Below are 21256 nucleotides of genomic sequence, written 5' to 3' on the forward strand. Positions count from 1 at the left end.
TTTGCCCCAGAATGTCATTACGGCGTTCATGCCTCAGCCTCTGTCCACCTTTAGGGGCTGAGACCTGTCACAGTCAAGCCTACTGCTGCTTCTGAGGGTGATTCCAAAGCCCCCCTGAATTCGTTAACACAAGCGTTTGCATTCAAAGAGCCAGACCCGAAGCCTCTCCTCTGTGATACGGACAACTCCTCTATATAGAAAATTAGCCATCTGACCAAACAGCATTCACAAAACCCCAACATTTCTGCGGCTCCAAAGAAGAAAGCTGCTAAGCCCAGCCTTTACAGGTAAGATGCCAGGATAAATGCCCTTATCAGATTCTGTTCATGCTGAGTGTTAGACACCATGTTTTCAGACTCTTGATCCCTCTCTCTCAGCCTGTAGTAAGTTGGAGAAGCTATCCTTTCCCCGAGATGGTCATTCTCATGTGACAGCACTCCGGATAAGGAAACCCGGAATACAGCAAGGGACTAAAAAGGACTCAATCGTCATGCCATGTTCCAGCATCAGCTCTGAAATTCCTCTTTCCTACAGGGATAGGAAATCATTTTGCCTTGCTGCCTTACTTTAGTCAGTGACTGCCTATTACTTAGTTTTCCTGTAGATCTCATTGATAAGTTATTTAGAATTCAAATACCAATTTTCACTGCTGTGAAAAATCACTACAGTTTCCGGATTTATAAGGTTCTAGCTATTAAGGCAAATATTCAGGAATTTATTTTACCTAACCAAGAGCACCAAAAAAAAAAAAAAAAAAAGCTTCTTCTTTGGGTAAAAATATTTTTTGCAAAAAAAAATAAAAAAACAAAAAATCACCAAGAACTATCCAAAAAGTATATTGTATCAAAAAGGCACAATTCTAAATACGGCTAATAAATCAAATCTAACCTTGCATTACATTTTAATATACTCTAGAATGCTAGGAGTTGTTACCTCTGCCTGATTATTAGTCTCATCCTGTGGTGACCCCAGAGAGGGCCCCACAGAAACCCAGGCCTCCAGCCACCTCCTGTGGTTTACAGCCTCGTACCTGAACCACCTGCTCCAACCCGTTTGATGCTCCTCAGGCCGGCTTGCTCAAGACCCTCTCATTTCACAGCCTATGACGCATTTTTGCTTTAAAACTCAGCGCCACATCTGGGAGCAGCCTGCTGCTCAGATGTCCGTGCCCTACCCCTGCCACCACTCAGCCCCTCCTCCAGCTGTCCTGCCTTTGGTCCCCCTGGACACACACCACAGGCTTCAGCTGACTCCCTTGGATGATGTGCTCACACGGCTTGTCCCAGACCCCTACCAGGGTCTGTCTGGACACGTGTCTGCTTCCATACACACTTAAAAAATATATAAACGGCAACCGTCTACCTTCATTTCTCCTTTTGTTTTAAATCCGTAACTTTAAGTAGCTTTAACAGTCATATTGTTTATACTCTCAAACGCTGCCTCAACCCGATAATGCTATCCTTAAACAGAACGCACTGGATGGTTGGATGTAGGTTTTAAACTTCTCCAAAAATGGGTTATCACACCATATAGTTTGAGACGTGCCTCACATCTCACCAGGCTTTATAAATCCCTTCTAATCATGCAAAACAGATCCATATGGTTATTAACTCCAGAGAGAGATCATGAGGCACCTCGGGAAGGCACGTCAATTAAAGTTCACAGGGGGTCACCAAAATGATTCCTGGGACTGAGTTTCTGGTTTGAAAACCACTTATATGAAGCCAGAAACACCTCTGTCTCCCTCAAATGTACCCACCCGGGCCAGCTTTATGCTCATAAAGTGAGAGAAAAGCATACACTAAGGTGATGTGACCCAAAATAGTGGTTTCCCCAGCAGCATTCAGATAATGAACATAAATACGCGGTATTAAAAAAAAAAATAGCATGCCTATATCCTCACTGACTCTGCTAGCATCAATGTGGCCCCAGGTCTGGCTCATTTAAGAACTCAGGTAGCGGTAGAATCAGCATTTGCTTTAATGGTCGTTCTTGCTCCAAGAAGGCAAACATGAGAAGCCAGAGGGTCCGCCCTCCCCCGGCCCCATCTGTCTAACTGTGAAAAGAACTGCTAGTTCTCAGCTCACAGAGGAATTCAAATCCTCATCAGCCTTTACTTTAGTAGTTTCTGGAATCACTAAATCTTAGGACATCTGGAACAAATCAGGTCCACTCACTGTAACAACTGGATTAAGGACAAAGAATACTCGGGTGGGTGGGGGGAGGGCACAAAGGAATTCCCCAAATCTGCAGGCTGCTCAGAGGTCTGATGTCATAAGACAGGATGGCGGGCAGCAAAGTAGGACCCGAGCGGGCAATGGCACGGTGCCACCCTCTACCCCACATACCCCGTTTCTTCAACCTGACCGCCACATACTCAGAATGTAAGAAGCTAATGCGTATTTCACGGAAGCTGGCAGGCCAGATAACTCAAGAGAACCCAAGTCGGCAGGGCCACTGTGGTCCCTTGACAAGTAAGTCTGTCGTGGCCGTAATTTCTCCTTGCTTCGAGCCCAAGAAGCAAATGGGAGACATAAATGGTCACAGACAATAAAACGTGTTGAAATTCCAAGCCTCCCTGGATTCAGAACCGTTCTTCCTGTGAGGTGAGCAGCCATAGGAACAAGGAGAAAACAGCTCTGCCCACCTGGGTCCTCTGGATCTCCCTGAAGCTAGAAACAAGAATACACATGGCATATTCAGCATGTCCAACAACCACGAACGTGCCCCTCTGTCCACAACGTAGCTGCCACGTTCACCCCAAGCTCCGTTTCTCTGCTGTGGGCCTGAGGCACTAGTTTCCTTGAGCTCATCAAAGGTCTGACGGGAAGTTACCTGTGCCTTTAATAACCCAAGAACAAGGAATGGATGTTTATGACAATAGCTTTCTAATGAAGTCCCCGTTGTGGGTATTACCATAAAAATCTCTCTACTCCAGTGGGCAAGGCAAAAATATTTGCTTCTCTAGTATGTGTCTTTTCCTGCAATCAGGAAAAACTTCTGAACAGGGGTTTTTATGGCACCAGATACTCTTGGTGGTCTACTGACATGAATGGTCCCCTTATCAAAGTAATGTTTTAAAAATGCATAGGGGCGCCTGGGTGGCTCAGTCGGTTACGCGGCCGACCTCGGCTCAGGTCACGATCTCGCGGTCCGTGAGTTCGAGCCCCGCGTCGGGCTCTGTGCTGACGGCTCAGAGCCTGGAGCCTGTTTCCGATTCTGTGTCTCCCTCTCTCTGACCCTCCCCCATTCATGCTCTGTCTCTCTCTGTCTCAAAAATAAATAAACGTTAAAAAAATTTTTTTTTAATGCATAAAATGAAAAATCAGATTACAAAGAAACCAATCATACAAAAATATGATAATTATATTTTAAGATGTGTGGTTTAGCAATATGTGTTTTGTTTTGTTTTGTTTTGTTTTAACAACATTAAGTAATAAGATTTGGCGGTGGGTCTAGTGACCACTATAACTTTGAAGTAGGGGTGAAGGTAAGTGATATTTTGAAATATCTTCAACATTGTAAGTTGATAGGAAAACATCAGTGATTTCTATGTGTGACAGTCACAGGTCCCGCTAGTATTCCTATGCTTTGGGGTCTATGTTCATAATCGAATAAAATGCTGCATTTCAGCTTGGAGCTAGTGAAAATAAAGATCTGATCGTTTTCCTCTTCAAGTTCACAGACCCCACGGACTCTAGGCACAGGTCACTAAGGGGATGTGAACCCAGGCTAGAGCCTCTGTCCTGTGGGCAGGTGAGTGGGGGTGCTGGTTTAATGATGGGAAGGAGAGGCCACACTGGGGGAGTGAGGACAGACAAGAACGATATTTTTGAAGGATGGACAGTAAGATATTTGCAACTGCTGTGGATTTCTTTCACCTCAATTCCACTGTCCCTGGAGTAACAATGAACCTGGGGAGGCTGGCGGGGAGGTGCACAAGTGAGAACCTTCTCCTTGGCTTAGAAGCTTAAATTGTTTGTGTTTTTCCACACTGGGCGGGGACAAAAGGAAACGCTTTAAAAATTGTCTTTCAGTTTTCTTCTTGAAGAAACACAACTGTTGCCAGAAGTAATGGCATTCACGTCTTGTTCAAATTTCATTATCACAGGAAACATTCTAAAAAAGAGCCCAGTGCTCCCGGCAAGGAAGGCTGATTTATTCCATCTGAGTATCATGTGTTCCCTCATGTACTGAGGACTCTAACTGCTTTCAGTTTCTAGCACTCAGGACGTTTTGCAGTGAAAGCCATTTCTCACAGGGGTACCCCTCTCCTGTTATCCCTTGTGTCTGCACAGTCCTCCTTTTTTAAAAATTATTTTTTAAGTGTTTATTTATTTTTGAGAGACACACACAGAGTGTGGAGAGAGAGAGAGAGAGAGAGAGAGAGAGAGAGAGAGAGAGATACAGAATTTGAAGCAGGCTCCAGGCTCTGAGCCATCAGCACAGAGCCCGATGCGGGGCTTTGAACTCACACATTGCGAGATCATGACCTGAGCCGAAGTCGGACGATCAACTGACTGAGCCACCCAGGCGCCCCTGCATAGCCCTCTTTAAAAAAAAAAAAAAGTCCCAGGGACAAAGCAACCAGAAGTAATCCTAAAGACACAGAATCCCACTCACCCCCTGAAGTGACCTCCTACACGTCACTCCACAGGCCTGGTTTTTAAAAATCCCTAAAGCCTCCCCAATTCTGAGAGGGCAGGTGAAAAGTCCATTGGCAACTATTTCCCCCCACTGATACCTGACAAATACATTAGATTTAGTTTCCTCCTGAAACTCACAGTCTTAAAGAAAGAGATCTAAGAATGGACAAATCAAACCTGAGGTCTGAGTGCTACAGCCTGTCAGGTGGGTTTCTCCGGAAGCAGTCTCTCCCGGGGATTCAGGCAGTTCTATCAAGGGATGCCCTGAGGGGCAAGGGGCCATGGAAGGAGGACAGGCGGGGAAGGAGCTGAGCAGGACTATGGTCTTGGGCAGGGTCTAGCCTTGGCCTGGTTCACATGGGGCACAAGGTACAGCATGGAATGAGCTGCACTTGAGATGGGGAGGCTGGCTGTTTTGTACCCCAAATGAGTCCATCACTGGCCGAGAGCTGCCCCGGGGTGGGTATAACCTCCCAGGCAGGGCGACTGCTGTGAGAAAGGGCCATTCTCCAGACCAGAGGCGGGGCAGCTGGGAGCTCTTAGCAGCCAGCACTTATGGCAGCTGCACAGTAAAAGGGACCCGGGGGTGGCCCCAACAGCAGCCACCCAGCCTCATCACGTTTGGGTCAAGATCACCCAGCATGGAGTCAGAGGAGCAGGATCACGGAATCCAGAAGGTTCTTGACACAGCATCTCCCTTCGCAGGGCAATCGCAAGGATCCGTGACTTCCGGGCAGGACATGCGACGCCCAAGCTTGTCACCTTTGGCTCTGGGGGAGGAGCCAGTAGCCGCAGGGGACAAAGCAAAAGGATGGTCCCTCCTCAGCTGCAGTTGTCTGTGGTTCTTCCTCTGTGGAGAGCAGCAAGGCCAATTTCTGATTTGCCGGGGGCCACATCAGATGGCTCAGAACAAACTGGGGAAAGGTGCTACCAAGGGAGTGTGTACCAAGGCAACAAGAAAAGTATGTGCGGGGGGCGGGGGGGACATTTACCTGTGGCAAGAGACCACAGGCCCAGTCACAGGACACACTGCAAAAGTCCTAGCACAGAAATAGCAGGTGGCTCCCTGTCTGCTCTCGGCTTGAGAAGCAAAGGATCTAGCTGCCACCTTCTCTTCGCTGCTCCTTTTCGTGGCTTAAATGTCCACGGAGAAGGAAAGTAACAGCCATATCACTTGGACCCTGTGGGAAAGATGCTTCCACATAAAACCTCCGACGGTTGGCTGTATTTGAAAGCCAAGGAAAATGCTACCAAATAAAATTTTATTAGGTACACCGGTGACGTAGACCCAGCCTTCCCAGTTCGCTCAGGAGGGAGGTGGGCTATGTGCAAGCCCTTTCCCAGCAGCGTCTGTGGTTGCCATGGTCACCCACAAGCCTGCCTTCAGCAGGATCCATAAGCTCCTTTCTGGATTCCCCAACCTCTCACCATCCAGATGGAAAATCCCCATGTGTGCTCAGCTGGGGGAGGGCTGTCCCTGAAATCTAGTGTTTGTTGGGATAGATTTCTGCTGCTCTTGGGCGGTGGGGGGGGGGGGGGTAGGTGGTGCTGAACACGAAGTGACCTCCCCTCCATGTTTTCAATCTGCCTAACAAGGGAACACGGTCAGTTCCTCAGGCGGTGACCCTGAGTTCACCTTCTCAAAGAATCAGTGACCCACTGTCCGCAACCTCACGCTGAGGCCGGCAGGCCGTTTAGGAAACTACAAATCAGGTCCTCCCTGAGATAGGAAGGAAGTTCCTCAAGTCATTTCCACTTGGTTAGCGAGTGCGGCACAGTGGGCATGAAGGCGAGGCCGGGTTCCCCAAGCTGCCGTGGCTACTTAAAGACAGAGGCCATGGGTCTAATGGCTAGGACGCTAGACTGGGACTCAGGAACCTACCAGCAGGTATTTTTCCTGCCACTGCCATTTAACTTTCTTTTTGACCTCAGGTAAGTGACTCAAATTCCTACCGGCTTCCTGTTCTACACCCGAAACCCTATGGTTCCAAGTACGTCCATGAAAGCCACCAACCACGAAGGACCTGTGAGCTGGGCTTGTTTCTGTCCTGCCTGAGTCACTTTAATGGGGAGGGCATCTCAGAGCCACAGGGTGATCCTCTGTGCTCATCCCCAGACTGGGCTGGAGCCAGGGCTCCAAAGAAACACTTAGTCCATCCACTCAGGTCCCTCCCAGGATGATGGAGGGGCCAGAGGTCTTATCCTCTGCCACTCGGATGTGCCATGGACACACCCTTACCTGTCTTTCCTGCTGTCCTCAGGAAAATGGGAACAAAGCTCCTATCCTTGTGCCTGGCTCTTAGGTTTGCTCTAAAACCAAGTGCTCTTCAACATATGGGCAATACTTGGTTCTGTTCGCAAGAGAAGAGACAAAGGAATAGAATACAGACAAATGCAATAGGAAAGAAAGTTACCATAGTAATGGAGAACGTTGGGCATTTGGCAAAACATGGAAAGAAAGCATTCTCGGGAAGTTGAAGGGAAGAAGCCTGGGGGGTCAAAGGTGGTATAACACTCCTGCTAGAAATTCCAGAATAAATTCATTAACTGAGATTCTTTGAGAAAGTGGGTGTAGCAGACATAATCCACGCACCTGCCGCCCACCTCAGACTGTTCCAAATGCCCTTGCTGACTTCCAGCTGCTAGTGTCTGCATCTTTGTATCCAAGGGTCTTTTTCTAGAGCCGGACAAGGCTGCTGCCTGCCACAGGTTGGGAGTGCCGGGGAATTAACTGTCCCCTACCCTCCCAACCCGAGAGCAGCCCTCAACCAATGACTGTGAGTCAAACACCCCGGTCCCTTCACCCCTCTGCTGCAATGACTGTGAGGTGAGCGTTTTCCACCTTTCCTTCGCATGTCCTTGCAGGATGAAGCTACTATCCACAGTGGTAGCCGGGTATGACGAACTGACTGATGGCCTCTGTTCACATCCTTTGTCATGTGACATTGCAGCCCCTCCCATCAGGAAGTCAAATTTATGTCCCCATCCCTCAAATCCCGTTGGCCCTTTGGCTTCGCTTTGGCCCACAGAATGTGGCCACGAAACTAGACTCCACGAGTCTTTGTGCGTCGCTGTTCTGGATTTCAGACCCCCACCACACAGTAAGAATAAGCCTGGGCTAGCCTGATAGAGGATGAGAAACCTTGTGGAGGCCAATGGCAGAACCCCAGTCAACAATAAGCCAATTGCAAGCAGAGGCAACTGGCCAATCTAACCTTGGCTGCAGATCCACGAGGGAGCCCAGGAGACCCCCAGGCCCAAACGGCTGAGCCCAGCCTAAAGAGCCGACCCACAGAATCAGGAGATAAACAAATGGCAGTTGTTCCAAGGCATGAAGTTTCGGCACTGTTTGTTACACAGCAGTAAGTAACTGGTACGTTGGTGTTGCACTGTGATACGGTGAATCTTCCCCATTTGTTTCCACCAAGCCCGGCATATCCACAGCGAGTGCTCTATTATTATTTGTCACATGAATGAATATACTAGCACTGTGTCACCTCCCGTCAGGTGAGTAGAAGCTATCTACCCTGGATCGATACCGCATCTTTCAATCTCCCTTCCAGTGTGCGAATGTCTCTTTGCTTGCCTGACTCTGCTGATTACCTTCCCAGGGGCCTCAATCCTACCCTCTGCTTAGGTAACTCCCACCGAAGGACCACCCACATGTCCATTCGGCCTTGCTGTGTTCCTGGAATGTGGGAGACACGCCTGCTGCCCTCCATTAGGGAACCCGCATCAGAGCAAAAGCAAACTCATTCTGAGAGAGGGCAGTAAAGATGAGCAATCCTTTGACTCATTCAAAAACTCCTCTTCATTGGAGCATTTCATTTTTCTTTCAAGAATACACCCTTGGATAAAAAAACCGTCCCTGTGTCCAGAGACTCCAGAAACAGCCATTGCAAAAGCCAGCTGCTCCCAATTAACAAACTTCTTTTGCATCCCCCCCCCCCACCTCCCCCAGATCTGGGACAGATGGCGAAGAGAAAAGAAACAGTAAATCACGTGGTTGATATTCTGGCAAAGGGCACACGTTTTCCGTGTTTCTGACCAGACTCCAATCATCTTCTTTCATAAAATAACAACAACAACAACGATGATGATGTTATGATGATAATGACTGAGGAAACCGCTCACATGACAGCCACGAGCTCATGGTCAAATCCGAGGCCTGCCAAGGAGAGGAAAAGCCAACCTATGTGGATTAAGGATGGGTGACTCAATGCAGAGACCACCACTGACCCAGCAGGACGGGCAGTGGACCTCTCCAGGGAGAAGAGCCGTTGAGCGGAGCTCCACATGTCCGACAGCACATGAGGAAGCATGAGCGGGGAACGGACGGAAGCCATCTTGAAAATGGCTTCTTTAACCCCTCCGCCGCCTTTCTGAATGGAACTTCTCACACAGAGGATGACTCTCTCCCCAAGGTCCCCAGCCATGGTACTTCTGGTCCAGAGCCAGTGGTATCAGACCCCAACAGCAACTAGTAGACATTCCCAGCTTCAATGACTTGAGCCAGTAACCTAGCTTTCCTGAGCATCTGTATCCTCCCCACTAAAAAGAGTGTAATAGTATTTATTTACTTCTCAGTGTCATGAAGAGGACTAAATGAAACAATAATGCTAACTCTCATTTAGTCAGTGCTTATTGTATGCTACGCACTTCTGGAAGTACTTAAATATGTTTTAAGTCATTAAACACTTAAAATAACTTGCTAAGGTATTGCTATTATTTCTCCCATTTCATAGATGAGGGCACAGGTGCAGAGACGTTCAGCAACTTGCTCAAGGTTGCACAGCTGGTAAGACACTACGGTGTGCTTAATGTATACCAAATACTCTCTAGAGCATCTGGTGCACGGCAGGTGTTCCAGAAACAGGGGTCTCTTCCCCTTTATCAAACGAGACTTTACTTCTACTACCTGTCGTGCCATGGATGATTCTGGCCACTTTGCTACTTTTGAGAGAAGAATAAGTTGTTTCAAGTTCTAAACAGCTCTCTGGGTGCAGCGATCCTCCTCTTGAAGCCTGATTTTTCATGGATGCAGTGGTTTCCCCGCCAAGGATTCTGGGAAATGCTCCTGACCCCCCACCCCCACTGTGGTAATAGCATTGCTAAGGCTACAAACATTGGACCATTAAATGTGGCCACTAGATGGTTCTCCTAACTTCGTAAATATTTTACTGTGTCTCTTCTGTTCCCTTAAGAGTTCTTTCATTATTCCGGTTGGCCAGCCAGAAGGCACTGAAATGTTCCACTGGTCTCCTATGGGATGCATCTAGATAGACAGATCAACTGCCATGGTCTATATTTCTTTTTCTTTATCTTAATCACACGTGATATAGTCTTAGGTACTGTAAGTATTCAGACAGACAAAACAAAACAGTTGCATCATTTTACAAATGGAGTTTTCAGTTCTGTTTAATAGAAACAATCTAAACTGCTTCATCCCTATTCCTGGACATTTTGGAAATGGCATGTTTTGGAAATAGGCTCAAGACCATTAAAGGCTGTGAACTCTAATTAAAGAGTTTGATTGCTTTAAGAGACAACAGGCCTGCCAGAATTCATGCTCTCCGGAGAGAAAAATAAAAACATCATGAGTCCCCGTCACAGATAGCATTTCCTGGCTTGATCCCCGGCCACTCTGGGGGACCCAATCATTCCCAGATGTCTTTCCCTCCATCCTCTCCAGACAAAGCCTCCTCAGTCTGGTGGGTACTTGGCTGCTTCCAGCCACAACACCTTGTCTGCACCCTCCGCCCAGTCATTGGAAGGATCTTTCTCGGTTACCACTTGGCTTCGACTTCTCAGTACAGTGGGTCACAGCGAACACGAGAGCCAGGCTCTAGAGACGCTATGAAATGCAAAAATCATGTCCAAGTTGCCCTTTTGAAATAGTTGGGGAGACACCATGGTGGAGATCAACAAAACATGTCTTCTCAGCCCAATGCTGCCAAGGGGATTCTGTGCCTGGACAAAGGGCAGCCACCCCATGGACCCGTGCCAGGGACTAAGAACTGAGATGGATGGCTGACTCCAAACCCAAGCTTTTGCTGAGTGGAAGAGAGGACAAAATGACCCATCCCACGTCAGTCTCTCTCAGTCTTGCCTCATCTCTCACTGTCTTCTCCTGACCCCCTCCTTCACTCCAGACACTTGCAGATCTCATGGGAATCAGCCCTCCACACTGCCATGCCTCTGCTCACATTCTCTGCCCAGGATGCCTGCATCCTCCTCCTCACTCCCTTCATTCCTCCCCTTGGAAGCTGCTCTCTGGTCCTACAGTGACCCATCTGCCTCTCTTCGAGCACTGACCGGGTGGTGCCACCATCACCCAGCTGTCCTCTCCAACCCACACTGTGCATGTCAGGAGAGCAGGGCACACACACTGTTCATTTCTGCAGCTTGGAGCCCAGTTCTTGACTTGAACAATGAAGGGGTGTGCAACCCACCTGGGGCAGAAATGATAACCAGAGCAGCTTGTTTCTGATTCTGGCAACTAAGCCTTTGTCAACCAAATTCAGACCTTGGCTTCCACCAGCAGTTTATGGACTGTGCCTTCTCTCACTTTGTGCCTGGCTCTATGTGAAGGTCCAGGGAAATGCAACGTAATTGGAACTACCATTTGGTTTGGTATCTTTCCCTATCCAATTACCAATTAATGTTTCTCTGATGACTCTTTTGGGGACAGCTATGGGCCCAAGATACAACGAAGGTTTAATGGGGGATCCAGACAAAAGGCTACTTTGAGAGGCCAGGGGGCCTCCTGGGAAATAACTCATCCTAAGGAGAGGCTTAGACCTTTCATCCAAGGACACTGCTTCTGAGGTTCAGAAAATCTCCCCACCCAGTCTAGGTTACATGTCTGAGTTGAGGATGACGGAATTATAAGAAAGAGACACAGAATCTGAAGCAGGCTCCAGGCCCTGAGCTGTCAGCACAGACCCTGAGGCGGGGCTCAAAGCTACAAACCGCAAGATCATGACTTAAGCCGAAGTCGGACGCCTAACCGACTGAGCCACCCGGGAGAGCCGCCTTCTTCTTTACGTGGTGGTACAGCAGATTGCCTTATGGGCCCCAATTTACCCCTCCCTGTACTTATGCCCTTTGCTGTGTGACTTTGCAGTTCCTCTCACTAAAGGGGCACAGAATATGTTCCTTTCCCCTGACTTTGGGGTTGACCATATGACTTGTGACCAACAGAATAAGGCTAAAGTGAGAGTACACCAGCTCTGAGCCCAGACCTTAGGGTTACTGCAGGTTTCTGCTTGCCCTCTGAAGGGTCACCTTGCCACGAGAAGAATATGCCCAGGCTAGCCGACTGGCTCCAGCAGGACAATGAAAGACACATGGAGCGGAGCTAAAGTGGATCACCCGAGCCTAGCAGAGATCAGCCTACCCTCTGTTCACCCCCACATGCACGGGCGAGTCAGTCAAGATCCAGCTGAATCTGACCCTCCACCGACCTGAAGATCCATGAGAATAAATGATTGCTGTTTTAAGCCATTGAGTTTGGAGACACTTGGTTACGCAGCATTTTTCTGTGGCTGTAGCTAGCTGATACAGAGGGGGGCTGGGTCCTGGCCACCACACCCGTCATTCTCAAATTATCAATTAATGGGCTCACAGAGCAGAACTCACTCTGATCAACACCCCTGAGGGGCCAGGGAGGGGCAGTGGAGGCGGTTTTAAGCACAAGGTGTCTTATTGACCCCGAGCTTTGGGTTTTTATCTTAATACATGAAAAGTACAATTGAACACAGATAGATTTGCCCATATCCATTAATGGGCAGTGAAAACATCAGGACTTCTGTAACCTAATATTTAACCTTGGAGCAAGTGACATTTTCCCACCGCTCAGGGTTTTCTGATCCAAAACAAATTTCCAACATTTACAGTCTGCCTCAAGACAAAACGAATTCATAGATTTTTGTTTCATGTTACTTTTTCCCTAAAACACTTTTTGGAAGACCTATTTAAAACTAAGAGTAATGACCTGATAATTTATGAACTTTCTGTAGAACTGGTTTCTCTTTCCAGAAAATTCTTCTTAACGTTAAAAAATTCCAGTATCCATTTCATTCATTTGAAGTAATCTTCTAAGCTTGGCAAAACACATGCCATTTTAATGCACTAATCTTATCCTAAGTAAAAGTAATGTGAATTAACATTTAAGTGGTTTAGGGGAGTATTGTTGGAGGAGGGGAGGGTGTTACACCATCTTCTGCCCAATAAACGCAAACAAAAGAATCTTACTGTTACTTTCCTTTGATGACTAATAGATTATTTATCAACATAAGTAAGCATTCCACTGCCGTCACTGATAGACGAGGCACTGATAGACTGAGGTTCAAGAGGGGATATTTCTTACATTTCACCCAAACATAACTTTCATGGTTACAAATACGGGACAGAGGCACCTGGGTGGCTCAGTTAGTTAAGCGACTTCTGATTTTGGCTCAGGTCATGATCTCAGCCTGGTGAGATCAAGCCCCACGTTGGGCTGCACACTGGGTATGGAATCTGCTTGGGATTCTCTCTCTCCCTTTCTCTCTCTGTCCCTCCCTCACTCTTTCTTTCTCTGTCAAAAACAAAAACAAAACCCAGGGACGCCTGGGTGGCTCGGTCGGTTGAGCATCTGACATTGGCTCAGGTCATGATCTCGTGGTTCGTGGATTCGGGCCCCACCTTGGGCTCTGTGCTGACGGCTCAGAGCCTGGAGCCTGCTTCGGATTCTCTGTCTCCTCTCTCTGCCCCTCTCCTGCTTGTGCTGTCTCTCTCTCTTTCTCTCTCAAAACTGAATAAACATTAAAGAAAATTAAAACAAAACCAAACCCAAAAAGCAAAAAAAAAAAAAAAAACAAATAAGGGATATAGTATGACATTTTAGAGAATAACTGTCACAAGTGATGACTCTTTGTGAGAAATGGTAACAGATACCTGGAGATACTTTCTGGCCCCCAGGCTAAAACAATCTTTCAGAAGAAACTGTCCCAAAAGGACACCATTCTCTGAAATGTGGCCAGATGACTCAGGACCAGCACCTTCGTCGTACAAGAAATCTAAAGTAAAAGGTTGGCAAAGAGGAAACAGAAGGCCTCTGTGTGGTTTACCCTTGCCTGGGGACCCACATATGGTGGGAAGAAAGCCTGAAACAATATGGACTGTTTACTTGAGTCAGGACAGCCTGCCCCTCTCCTTCACCCCCTCCCCCCATAGAACCTTTACCTGTTGTTAAAGCAAATGCCACTGTTAAGTGCTGGGTGGCGGGAGGTGGGGGGAGTTTTTTTTCTTTTTCTTTTTTTTCTTAAAGAATCTTCATATAAGAGTAAGTCGAATTACAGGAACTGTCCCAATTAAATACTGGCAGTTTCTTCTGGTTCAACCTCACACAACAAGTCAACAAAAAACAGCTCCTCCCTTCCCCCCACGTCACACAGATCCAGGAATGAGAAACATGGGCTACATTGGGAGGTATGTGGAATTGTAAAGAAAACAAAAAGCGAATCATGCCATCCGTATGACAGCTATTGTGAAAATGCTCGTAGAACATACACTCTTTTAAGCTGTAAGATGCCCTTGTCACCCACCAACTCTAGTTACCCTCTTCGGTGGGGAAATGGGCACATTCTGGCTTTGGGCCTGGAGGCAAGACACCCTGGAAGCTCTCAGAACGAGGTCGTGGGAGGAGCCCCGAGTTACCTGGAGAGCAACAGCTGACCCCGAAGCTGCAGGTCTGTGGCACAGTCCTCTGAACGGCAATTCCTTTCAAAGACGGTCTGGGGGGAGATAGAACAGGAAGGTCAGGATTTAACGGCAAAGGAGTACACACCAGCCAACCACATCCTTCTAGATCGGTGGGAACTCTTCCCGGGGAACTGGCACCCACGCCCTCCCCACCCACGAAGCCAGGCTCCAAGAAAGCCCAGTCGGCGGTGGCCTTGACTGCGGAGCGCGTTCCTTATCTGATTCACTTCTCAGTGTGCGGAGATGCTTCTTCGGGTGGTTTCCTCAACACGGGTACGTGGCAGGTGTCCTTTCCACCTGTGAGAAATCTTAAATGCTCCCAGACGTGAGTGAGTAAGAGTCCGGGCGTGTAAAGAATTCTTCGATGACAGCGGGGTCATTGTCTTCTGTCCGCTGTCTCGGGGAGTGGGGAGGCAGAAAATCTCTACTTGACGTGGGTTCCGCCTGAGCGATGGGATTTTATCGTCTTAGTTTCAAAGAGAAAAGTCAAAGGCAATGACGCCATTAGGCTGAGGGCAGCACACCGGGGCGGAAGGGACCCTTTCCCGTGTCTCGGGGGTGGGGAGGCAGCCTCTAACCCAGAGTGGGCCTCGACGGCCAAAGCCCCACCCAGTGCTGGGGCCTAACGCTCGGAGTGTCCAGAGGGCCTGCGCTGTGTTCGGGGCTGGGCCTACCCGTGGGGGTTGGCAGGGGAATCGGGAGCGGCACTTCAGGAGGAGTTACGGTTTTCCCCCACGGCCCACAAGCAGGCTTGCCGATGTCTCCCTCAGACTGCTCTCCAGCTCTCGTACGTGTCTAATCTACGGACGGCAGGTTCCCTGTGTTCCGGACTGACAGACGCTGCTCGCTATTGTTAAGCGGCTTTGATCACTGTTGGATTTTGGAGAGAAGAGCCTGTTGTCATTTTTTAGTCGTAAATCATTCACTGTTAAACCTCTCCTCTGTCACTGCTCGTGTCTGGGTTTTTCCCCACCACAGAAAACGGTTCCCGGTGATTTGCTCCCCTCCCACAGGGTACGTCCAGGCGGCTCTCGGGACGCCAGTGCGCACTCCGGTGAACTTGCTGGCCAGCGGAAAGTCTAGACCTACCAGACAGAGTAATTTTGCCCTATGGAAATTCATACTCCTGTGTCAAACTTCCAGAAGAATAAAGCGCCCCAGCCAACATTCCCTGCCTTGATTGTGGCGGGGGAGAAACTCACGGAAGGCTTGGGCAAAAAAGGAAATTCCCATGTTCTTTTGGACACCACTGGGGGCAGGGAGAGAGCCAGACTTCCAGGAGACTTCAGTAGAAGACTGTTGAATAGAAGCGCTTTGCTTCCCATCTCAAGCAAGGAGAGAACAGGAGGAAGAGGATGTGGGCTAGCTACATGGATATCTCAGGCGAGAGAAGCGGGCTCTCCAAGGGCGGGAATGAGGGAAAAGCACCAAACGCGGCTTTGCCATCAAGCTAACGAAACCGAAGCCTCAGGGTCTCTCGCTGTCAAGCCCTGACAGAGGCCTTTTACCTGACTTTTTCTTTCATAACTTCACATTTTTCTTCAAGAGGACTTTCCTCCCAATTGAATAAGCTTCAGGCCAGCTCTGCCCCTGCTGACAGGCTCCTCCTCTGCACGAGTCCGTCCAGTGTCACGGGGTCCCCAGTTCCTCCACCTGGTTCTCCCGCCGTGTGTCCTCCCATCCCGCCAGGAGCAAGTCAAGAGCACGTCTCTGAGCCCCTGCCCCAGGAGCTCAAGCTCCCGCCGTCAGCTCTGGCAACTCTGGGCACTTTCTCCTGCTACTGCTCATCTCAGTCGTAACTCGCTGATTGGATCACTACATGTTTCCCGTTTATCTCCCCTGCTAAAATTATGCTCCATGAAGATGGGGACTCTATTGGTCTTGTTCACCTCTGTGCCGGTCCCTAGAGCCTGGCAGGCTGAAGTTGCTTCGTGCCACACGGAGGACCACACGGTGCTCTGAGAGATGGGGTGACCCCTGAAATGGGGAGCCTAAAGGTGGATGCCCCGATCTGGGTCAATGCTATTGCACCTTGTGCTCTCTATTTCCTGTCACTGAAACTGGCTGAAGTCTTCCAGTGCTGCTAAATTTCCATCCGATAAAGACAAGAACTGAGTCTTCCATAAATAGATAGATATGCGTACACATGCAGGGGTATGTATACTTACATACACACATACACGTATACACACACGTTATGCAATTGCTTACACTCACCAGCTAAAATTAAGCACAACCTATACTGAGAAGATAAAGTACCAGCTTAGACATTAGCCAGGACTCAATTTCCACAGTCATAAAAGGAAAATAAGCCAAGGCTTTAGGCAAAGACCCTCCCAAGCTGGGGAGGCACTTGTCTTACAGGCAGAGCAGTAAAGACCGAGGAATCAAACACCTGCCTCACGCAGCAGGGAGGCTGAAGTGGAATCTCAGATTCAACTTTGGACCTGGATTTGTCTCTCTGGGCAAACGACCATTTTGTTTCCTGAGGAACCGAAAAGCATGTCCCGGGACAGAACAGGGGCAGACTGAAGCCTCAGAATGCCAACTGGCAACACTGAGTTTCCAGAAGCAAGTAAAAACTACTTCTCCTTTACTAAGGACAAAGCGTACAGGTTCCCTGTGAAGCCAATGGGCCAAACTCCCAATTTCCCTCTCAGGAACGACCCCAGCGCCAACCAGGGCCTCCGAAGAAATTCCTCTGCCCACTTTTCCCCCCATCTCCCTAGTCTTCCGGGCAAACACAAGCTTGGCTGCTCGAATCGGACGAATCCCCCGCCGGCTTGGATGCAGTCTCTCCCGCCTCCCTCCAGCCTCCACCTACTGGTTGGCAAAGCTGGGTCAATGTCTTTACCTGGAAGAAGCCTTTCTGGAAAATACAAACAGATCTGAGGAGCCATCGTCTCTCATTTCTCTCGGGTTAAAAGAGGCAAATCCTTTCTCTCAGGAGAAAGCTGTTTCCTGCCTCAGACTTTGGTGACCTGTAGACTAGACATCCAGTGGCCTCTTCAGCCCCAAGGGCTAGATTTCCTTGTTGGTTCCTTCCTCACCCTGGCCTCTTGGGAGAACAGTTTTCTTTTTCAAATCCTTTATCCAGCTTCTCCCCAAATCCTTACTCTGCTTCGTTTAGAACAGGGTTGGCAGACTTTTTCTGTAAAGGCCATCTAGAAACTACTTTTGGCCTTGTGAGCCACCTGGTCTCCATTGCACCTAGTGGCATGAGAGCAGCCATATGCAGTATGTAAAGAAACAGGCGTGGCCGTGTCTCAATAAAACTTTATTTATAAAAGAAGGCAGCAGACCAGAGTTGGCCTGCAGGCTATAGTTTGTGGCCTCCTATTCTAGAATATTTATTTGGCTATTGGTTTCCTCATTCCCTTCAGGCCAGGAAAAAAAAAAATACAATGAACCCGGCTGAAGTTACATTTCTCTCTGAGCCAGAGGACAGAGGCTGGAGCTGGGAGCGCTTTCTTCCCAATGCCGTGGCCACCAAGGCCAAGGCAGCCCTGGATGTGTGACTCAGGGCTGGCAGCTCAATGGCTGTCCTGGCCAAGGCCGACTTCAGACAGGACATTGGTCTAGATGCTCAAGCCTCGGGGTGCCCATTTCTCCTACTCAAATCTGCACTGGAAAAAAAATCTTCCCTTCTGATGTAATAGGAAGTAGGATTCTTTGCCTCTTCCAGCTGTCGTGTTCACAGGAGAGTCAATTTCTTGGACTTGGTGATATTTGCTTTAAGATATATAAATATAGTCCTTGACACAGATACATACTGTTTACAGGGTTGCTGTGGCAACCACATCCATGCTGAGGCCTGAGAAAATTGGGACAACTGGACTGGGTGGGAATACATGCTTGTGAAATCCCACCCCAAGGGGACCAAACAAGAAGACTATTTTTAAGCTAATGTGAGCGAGGCATTTCCTGATGGGCAACGTGGCTTTGCAAAGGGTCTCTGCCTGGATGATAGGAGGAGCATTTCGGAACTTCTCTTCCTCCCACAGTTTTACAGAAGCTCCCGGAGGCCCTGGCCACATGTAAATCATGTCTGCAACCCGCGGCACCTGGTACCGTGTTAAAAAACTGTTTGTGTAAATGCCATGACCGGGAGTGCAAAAGGTGTCTCTTCCCGATTCCGTTTCAGTGGGCTCTTTTTCCAGAATCCAGCACTGTCTTTAATGTGACACACTGTAAGGGCTCTGGGTAGTCCCAGAGATTTCTCCGTTCAGCCCTGTGCCCGGATGAACAAGGGAGATGTCTCACTGCCTGGTATTTACGATCAGGTCATACAGACAGCGTTGCTTTCTAAAAAGACAGCACGTCCAAAGGACCAAGTGAAAGACAAAGACGTCATAAAATTAAAGTGGAGGAACTCCTTCTAGCTCAGGGTCTGTACAGACTGTCCTTTTAGATTTTTAAAACCGCGGGACGGCAAATACTCTACTGGTTTTCCTCGAAACACAGACACAGAGCGAGTTCTGCTTTACGGAAAACCTGGAGGTGGCTGAGTTCTGTCTGAGGGCATCCTTTGGTTTGCTCCATGGCCCTGCACCTCGCAGAACAGTCCCCTCTGCCTCAAGACGGCCTTTCCGCGATCCAGGTCAGCGCCTGTGAACAACGGAGTGGAGAGCTGAGCTGGCCCGCCTGGGACTGCAACTGGGATCTGGACTCACCTGGATTCCAGGACTGCCTGGGGCTGGGTGGCCTTTTACAGGCCACATTTCACGTCCCCTTACAACCTCCGACTTTTTTTTTTTTTTTAACATGAGTCACTAAAGGCTGTCCTTGACCAAATTCAGGGTTGTTTTTTTTTAATTTTTATTTATTGCCGGGGGCGGGGTGGGGGGGGGGGGGGGGGGGGAGACGAACAAGGGGATAGAGGATCCGAACAGGCTCTGAGTTGACAGCAGCAAGCCCGACTCGGGGCTCGAACTCCTGAACCGTGAGAGTACGACTCAAGCCGAAATCAAGAGTCGGACACTCAACCGACTCAGCCACCCAGGTGCCTCAACCTCTGACTTTTAGTATCAGCCATAAACTTGCTTCTAGGGACCTTCTGCCTCCCAGGACCAGAAATGCTCTCACCCTTGATGTTTGCCCAGGAATCTTTTGTGTTCTAGGCTTCATTTATTATTTTTTAAAACGGTTCCTACTAATCAGTCACCAGAGGCAGAAAACAGAGCCGGCAATAAAGGTGCTCGTGCCGTCAGAGCAAAGGAAGGCTATGCTAGCCGTTATTTCTAAAAGCTGCGGAGCCAGACGCAGGCAGGCAGCTGGGGGTGCGAAAGATGCCCTCAAACTAGACAGGCTGCTAGTAAGACTGATCCCCACGCACTCACGAGAGCCTCACCTCGGTGGGGCCCCAGGTGGGGCTCTGAGCAAATGCCTGGCCTCTGACTTCCTCAAACACCGTAGGAGAGAACAAGGGAGGGGCGGATGTTTCCTCCTCTGCCAGAGACCGTCCACTGGACACGCGCCCTCGTTCGTTTATATACACTCCGCAGGCTCGCGGGCGAGGCTTTCCGTTAGGCAGAATGGAAGAAAGAAAACCCGACAGGCCTGAAGATTTGGGGAAAAAAAACCCACTGTTTTCCCCTACAAAGAGTTCGGGAGGGTCAGGAGACGCTCCTTCCATGCATGAGTTGCAAAGGGGAAGTGCCAAGGAAGAAATTTTGCAGGTGGAACAGGTCACTCCTGGGGACAACCCAGCCTTTGAGAGACGGGAGTCCCCTCTCCTCTGCTTTCGGGGTTGACCCTGGAGGAGAAGCCAGAGACACAGAGAGGTAGCCAGGCTTCCGCGGTCAGTGGGGGCTGAACTACCTGTCTGCCTCACACACACTTGAAGTAGATGGCTTTCACACGTGTTTCACTACGGTGCCCTTTCTGAAAAGATTGCCCAGAAGCTGTGCCAAGCAGCTGATGCTTGCAAAAGTGGGGCTGATCTGGTTGGAAGAGGGATGGGGTGGAAACTTCTTCCTTTAATCGCCCCCCCTTCTCCTCCTCCGCTGGGCCAAACTGCTCCCCTGAATCCAGGTGCCTAATCTGCCCCCCGAGATTGGATGGTCCCTGACACCTGTCTGGCTCCAATGTCTGCGGTGACATGCCCTCTCTCTTCCACCCTCCGAACCACCCAGCTTTCCACTGTTCGGCAGAGACTTCATACATGATAACGAAAATAAACCTCAGAGCTGGCATTTCGACGCGGCTGGGCACCTCACCTGGGAAAGTATTACCTCACGTCCAGGCTGAACAAACAGTGAGTTCTCACAGGCATGGGCTCTGTTTCCACACACACAGGCGCTGAGGGGTCTAGGGTGAGGGGACAGATGGTGACGATTTCCAGTACCATGGAGGCCCAAAGTCTACGGCTTCAGCAGAATTAAAAATTAACGTGAGAGTAAAACAGCTCACTTTTCACTTGAAAGGTGACAAAGCGAGTATTCTCAACACAGACGATGTCCCTTCTTTCACTGGGTGTATTTCCTCCATCTTGTTCTTGGGAAGGACATCCACACGTGCACGAACGTACTACGGTTGTTAGGTGAATCTCCCCAAAGCACACACCATGTTCTCCTGCCTGACCGGAATTCCCAGAGAGATCAGAAAGCGCATTTTCCAAAGTGACACAGCTTTGCTGCATGTGTCAGTGAAGAAACTCTGATAGGATGTCCAACCTCCGCGGGATGACCCGGCCTTGTGTTCTTTCAGAGGCTGTCCACCGAGATACGTTTGCTGAGCGCCCACTGATCCAGGCCCTGTGCTAGGTACTAGGGATCAGCAGACGATGAGGTAAAATAGACCCCTGCCCTCTTGAGCCTCCACTCAAGTGAGGGAGACAGAAAAGCAATTAGACAAAGTAGTAA

The 21256-nt window shown here is 49.1% G+C and overlaps 1 protein-coding gene across 1 annotated transcript in view; it reads right to left on the reverse strand.

Moving 5' to 3' along the window:
• The window catches only part of ITGA9 (integrin subunit alpha 9), a 327365-nt gene that overhangs the window by 139067 nt on the left and 167042 nt on the right, over nucleotides 1-21256 (reverse strand). The window contains exon 16 of the mRNA XM_049629010.1: nucleotides 14349-14425. Coding sequence (XP_049484967.1) covers nucleotides 14349-14425 — 77 coding nt within the window. The remainder of the gene's footprint in view (nucleotides 1-14348; nucleotides 14426-21256) is intronic.

The sequence above is a fragment of the Panthera uncia genome, chromosome C2 (assembly GCF_023721935.1).
Source record: "Panthera uncia isolate 11264 chromosome C2, Puncia_PCG_1.0, whole genome shotgun sequence".
NCBI classification, from domain to species: Eukaryota; Metazoa; Chordata; class Mammalia; order Carnivora; family Felidae; genus Panthera; species Panthera uncia.